This window comes from Tupaia chinensis, unplaced genomic scaffold (genome assembly GCF_000334495.1).
Source record: "Tupaia chinensis unplaced genomic scaffold, TupChi_1.0 Scaffold143584_1, whole genome shotgun sequence".
NCBI lineage: Eukaryota > Metazoa > Chordata > Mammalia > Scandentia > Tupaiidae > Tupaia > Tupaia belangeri.
The window spans coordinates 8,912,063-8,917,272 of record NW_006203430.1 but is presented as its reverse complement, the minus strand read 5'-3'; the positions used below and the strand labels follow the sequence as shown (position 1 = coordinate 8,917,272).

The 5,210-nt window shown below is 59.6% G+C and overlaps 2 protein-coding genes across 2 annotated transcripts in view; one reads left to right on the top strand and one right to left on the bottom strand.

Moving 5' to 3' along the window:
- RNF223 (ring finger protein 223) overlaps window positions 1-1,013 on the top strand; it is a 5,235-nt gene extending 4,222 nt beyond the window's left edge. Inside the window, exon 3 of the mRNA XM_014582319.2 lies at window positions 12-1,013. Within this exon, the coding sequence (XP_014437805.1) occupies window positions 12-422 (411 nt within the window). The 3' untranslated portion in view covers window positions 423-1,013. The remainder of the gene's footprint in view (window positions 1-11) is intronic.
- Window positions 1,014-1,754: 741 nt separating this feature from the next.
- The window catches only part of LOC102498455 (tyrosine-protein phosphatase non-receptor type 11-like), a 14,363-nt gene continuing 10,907 nt past the window's right edge, over window positions 1,755-5,210 (bottom strand). The window contains 10 exon segments of the mRNA XM_014582394.2: window positions 1,755-2,482; window positions 2,609-2,703; window positions 2,780-2,928; window positions 3,070-3,137; window positions 3,306-3,376; window positions 3,379-3,468; window positions 4,158-4,289; window positions 4,488-4,643; window positions 4,931-5,010; window positions 5,183-5,207. Of these exon segments, the coding sequence (XP_014437880.1) occupies window positions 2,428-2,482; window positions 2,609-2,703; window positions 2,780-2,928; window positions 3,070-3,137; window positions 3,306-3,376; window positions 3,379-3,468; window positions 4,158-4,289; window positions 4,488-4,643; window positions 4,931-5,010; window positions 5,183-5,207 (921 nt within the window). The 3' untranslated portion in view covers window positions 1,755-2,427.

The window sequence follows — 5,210 nt, the reverse complement described above, 5'->3', positions numbered from 1 at the left end:
CCGCCCGCCAGCTGCAAGCTAAGATGCCTGCACCCCTCCGGCAGGAGGAGACTGTGTGGCTGGAGGGGACCAAGCTGTGCTGCCGCCCACTGCCCACCACACCTGGCCACTCAGTGCCTGGCTTTGTGTGTGTGGACGTGGGCCTGAGCAAGCCCCCTGAGCCCACTGAGCCTGCTGTGCCTGAGCCAGCCCCGGGCCCCGCCCAACATCAAGGCCGCCTGGCACGCTGCTGGGCACGCTGTGGGGACTGGAGGCGCATGGCCCTGGTCTCAGTCCTGCTGCTGGTTCTCTTCTGTGTGGTGCTCTGGCCTGTGCAGTGTGCACTCAAGACCGGGAACCTGCGCTGCCTCCCCCGACCGTCCACGGCCACCATCACTGCTACTGCCACTACCTTCTCCCTCGACCCTCTGAGCAATGACTAGGGTCACTGGCCCTAGCCCTGTGGTCCAGGGTGGCCACCCGACCCCAGCAGCATGGATGGGCCCCTGACTAATGGCTGAGATCAGGATCACAGCCGCTCTGGAAGTCAGTCTCCTGGGGCCCTTACATCTTTGAGGAGCCCATCGGGGCCCCATTGAGACCTGTATTCCATTGCCTGTCCCTCATTCTCTGGAGCTAGGTACTGGCGTAGGGACAAAAAGGTCCCTAAAGCCTCTAAGAACCACAGGCTTCAATGGGTACCCGAGATTCTCCCTAATTCCCAACGTGTAGATGAAGAAAAATCCCCAGTCCGGCAAGGCCACCTCCCTTTTCCCTGTACACAATGTGAATTGTCTGCAAAGGCAGGCGCTTGCCAAGAGGGGTGGGGGTTCGCCATCTTCCTTTCATTTTAACATTTCACCCCAGGTCCTCTTCTCAGCAGGTCTGGCTCCTTCCACTGGATGGGAGTGCTAATCTTGCCTCTGGCCAGGGCCTGGAGAACAGAGGCTCTGCTGCAATACTTGTAGAAATGTCCTGGCTGCCCCATGCCCTTATGAACTGTACATTTTTAAATAAATTATTTTGTATCGAGATTTGGTAAGAGGTCCTCACCATGTGTGCCCTGCCCCCTTTAACAATTCAGCCCCTTCCTCCAGAAAGGCCCATGGCCTATCCCTGCTCTAGCCTCAATCCAGAGAATCTCCCCACTCTCAGCGGCTGAGGAGCTCCTCCAGAAATAAGGGGAGAGCCCCAGAAGCTAACAGGCAGGACCAAGAGTGGGCTTCAGCCTGCTCCAGAGCCCAGGGCTTTAAAAAGGTCCTTCCCTTCCCCAGCCCTCACTGTAGCCATACTGGACCACACCCCAAAAAGTCATGGCCAAAAGGTCCCTGGGAGCCCTGGAAAACTACAGAACCCATGACCTCAGAACCAGGGCCTAAGGGTCCACAGAAATGGAGGTAGTGATGACCAGTGAGTGGCTTGAGGGTCCACAGACAAGGGACCCTCTGGTCTCCCTGGGCCGGCCTGGTTGGTAAAGCAGCAAGGTGCAGCGTCACAATCCTGCCAGCCCCACCCAACCCTGGCTCTGCCATCAGCCCCAGGAATCCTACACCACCAGACAGAATGGCCAAGACAGCCCAAGCTGGTTCCAGTACAGACAGGTCTCAGCCTCCTTCTCCCTGACCACAAAGCCCAAGTTCTTCCTGCTGCATCCAACGGGGCCTCTGCCTGCACGGGAAAGGGCTCAGAGAGACCCTGGAAAAGCTGGGTCCAGCTGTGGGGACCCTCATGTACCCTTGCCCCAGGCACCAACAAAGACACAGAACTGAGAACACATTTTACTGAAGACACAATAAAACCACGGGCCATTCCACGATGGGGGTGTGGTTTGCTACCAAAGACCACAGGCCAGTGACACTGCACCCAGTCATACACTGTCATGAACACGTGAAGCCACACCCTTGGTGCCAGCAGAGCCAGGCCTGTGAGGCTGCACCCGAGCATGTCACACTTCATTCAACAAGCATTTGTTCACCATGTGACCGCCATGGGGCAGTCATGGCCTGGGTCACCTCCCAGACCACCCTGATGTGAAGGGCAGAAAGCAGGACATGGTGGCTGGGCACAGATCTCAGTGGCTGTAGTCAGGTCAGGCAGACAGCACTATGTTGCTCATTGCTATGTTCTTGGTCACGCTTATCACACATAGGGACGCACACTGAGGGACAGAATGTGATCTTTCACACGACAAGTCACAGCCTGCCGCCAGAGGGATCTCTCAACTGCCACTGCCCATTTCTGGGTGCCTAGGCAGTTAGGGGCAGACTGCAGAACCACTTTCCTGAGTGCCTGGGGGCATGCTCCACTCTGTATTGTTCTAAACACAGTTCCTTCGAGGAACACGAGGACCAGCCCTATCAAAGCGCCCGACTCCAGCCAGGGCACAGACAGGATGGTGGGTTGGGGGTCGCCTGCAGGGCCGCGAGGCCCCACGCACCTCGGGGCTCCTCACCGCCGGAGGGTCAGCAGGTTCTCGTACACGCCGCCAGAGATCTCCTGGGTTCTGAGAGGAGATGATGTTCGGCCTCCCACCACACACAACCCCCTCCCCTCACCTAGCCACACTTGTGGCCTTCTGGTCCTGGACGAATACACCAGCCAGGTCCCATTCCCCAAGGCCCGGACTCACGCCGCAGGCCGGGACTGCTGGAGTCTGGGGCTGCTGCTGGGGTTGGCAGGTGCAGGGCCCACGTTCAGATACTCGCGCTCTTCGGGAGGCTCGCGCTAAGGGGAGGGGACGCCTGTCACCACGGTGATACTCACCCCGACCCCGCCCGTCCAGCCCCTGCCCTGTCCCCACCTGCTCGCGCAGGCGCAGCTGCTCGCTCTGGATGTACCGCTGCAGCGCCAAGTACACGAACTTGTACTGAGCCTCAGTCTGTACCATTCCCGAGCGCTGCCGCCTCACCATCTGGATTGTTTTGGGGATGTCGATGTCGCAGTTTAGCCCTGGGGACAAGCGCACTCAGGGCGAGGACAGCGCCACCATAGAGGGGAGGGTCCTTCAGGAAGGGGTCCTTCAGGAAGCATGAGGAGCAGGACCAGCACTGTGGGCGGAGACCCGGTCGGCAGCGGGGAGGGGCGGCCTACCCTGCTTGCGTATGACGTCCACCAGGATGTCGATCACGATGATGGTACCGGTGCGTCCGATGCCAGCGCTGTGAGGAGGAACGAGGCGGCCAGTGACGAGTTCACCGGGCGATGCCCTGGCCCCACTTTCACCCGTTGGCCCTGCCCAGAGGCCCAGCCTCGGCCTGCACCGCCCTGCGTAGCCCCGCTCCTGTCCCCCGTCGGCAATGCCCACGCAGCCCCGTCCCCCGTCTCACCTGCAGTGAACCACCATGGGCCCTGCCCCTGGGACGCTGCTCTGGGTCCGGTTTACCTCGTCCAGTCGTCGAGGAAGCCGAGGACGCCGGCGTGCTCGGCCGGAACCCCATGGTCCGGCCAGCTGAAGTACTGGTAGTGCTTTACGGTGCGCGGCGGTTCCACCTGGGCAGGGCGGGGCGGTGAGCGTGAGCTCTAGCCCGTCTGGGCAGTTCCCTGGTGGGGCCCGCGTAGGGTCAAAGCGGGCGCTATTGTGTTCTCTGGGTGGGTGCTGAGGGGAGTCGGGAGGAGGCATGCTGTGGGATGGCTGGGTTTGCAGGAAGGGGCTACCAGGTGTAGGGACTGGGGGTGGGCCAAGGCCAGCCAGGACAGGGAGGAGGAAACACCGGACTGAAAAGGGGACCAAGATGGCCCCAGGTGGCTCTGATGCTTGAAAAAGGATAGAGGCAACAGAAGGGGAGAAGTAAAGGAAGGTTGTGAGTTCTATTTGGGAAGAGTCCAATGCGCGGGATTTGGGTGGGCCTGCAGAAATCCCACAATGGGTTAGATACAAGGCTGAGGGAGAGGAAAGGAATCTGCCAGGGACAGAAATAGGCACTCCTGGCATGCAGAGGAGACCAAAACTGCTGAGATGGCCAGGGAGAGGGGTGGGGCAAGTGTGGGTATAACCCTAACCCTGCAGCTGGGAGTCAGAGCCTGGCTCAGAGTCAGCACTGACCAGAGCCCAAGCCTGCACTATGCCCTGTGGGTTGAGGGACATGGAAGCCAGACCGAGGGGGGTGGTCTCTCAGCTCAGGGCCTCCTCATCCTAGCATGAACCCACAACTTGTGTGTCCACTGCCTTCCAGGCTTACCTGGTCTGGCCGCCACACCTGCAGCTCCCGCACGCAGTAGCCCTGGGCCTGGTGCTCAGCTATGTTGCTCACGTGCACCTGGCCGTACTCTTGGCTGCTGTACAGCTCGGGCCAGTACCGGAAACACTTGTTCTGGGAGGGAATGCCTTCCATCAGCCTTGTTGGTAGAACACCAGCACCCTTGCCCCTATGCCCTGTATGCACCTACACCTATATTCACAGGGACTCTATGTACCCCCCACCCCCGCCGCCCGTGTCCCACAGGCTCCTTGGCTGAGCAAGGAAGGGTCATTTTCTTGACCAGCTGGAGAAGCAAGACAGTGCTCCTACCCGGCCTCTTTCCACCTCCTTGGTGGTCATGACAATGACACAAGTGTTCTCCTGGTGCACCATAGCCCAGAAGGCAGCCACCGTGGTCTGCAGGCAGCCCTGTGTGGCGATGTACACCTTGCCCAGTCCATGGCCTGGCTTCTCTTCTGGGTCACTCTGAAAGGAGGAGGGGTGTCACCTGCTGTTTCCAGGAATTAAACTGGAGGACAGAGGTATGTCTATGCAAATATTTGAGCCCCAGGTGGCTCAAACACAGTTCCTCACATTCTAGGCTAGGGGGGTGCTTAGGACCAATGTTCAGTCCAGCCCACCCTGAGGAAGTCTTGGAGATTGCCACCTACCCCCTCCCTTGAATGTCTACTGCCCTACCAGGACCCACACTGCCCTTGATCCTCCTGGACTTGCCAGCAGGAGCCTTAACAGGGCCAGAGGTGCACACCCACCCTGATGTAATTGGCATTGATGTAGTCTGCTCCAGGCGTGCCGTGGTCTACGTCATGCAGGACAACACGAGTGGTATCAACTGGGAAGGGGAGATGCTGCTCAGGTCTCCCTGGGAGATGGGAAGCCCAGAGAGCAGACATGGGGAGGAAGGGCCCAGAGGCAGATGCACTCCCTGCATCCCCATTTATAAACCCCTTCCCCCACGTGACTTCGCAGCTCTGCCCCCAAGTTGGCCCTGCCTTGGCCCTCACAGGGAAGGATGTTCTTGTAGCGATTCTT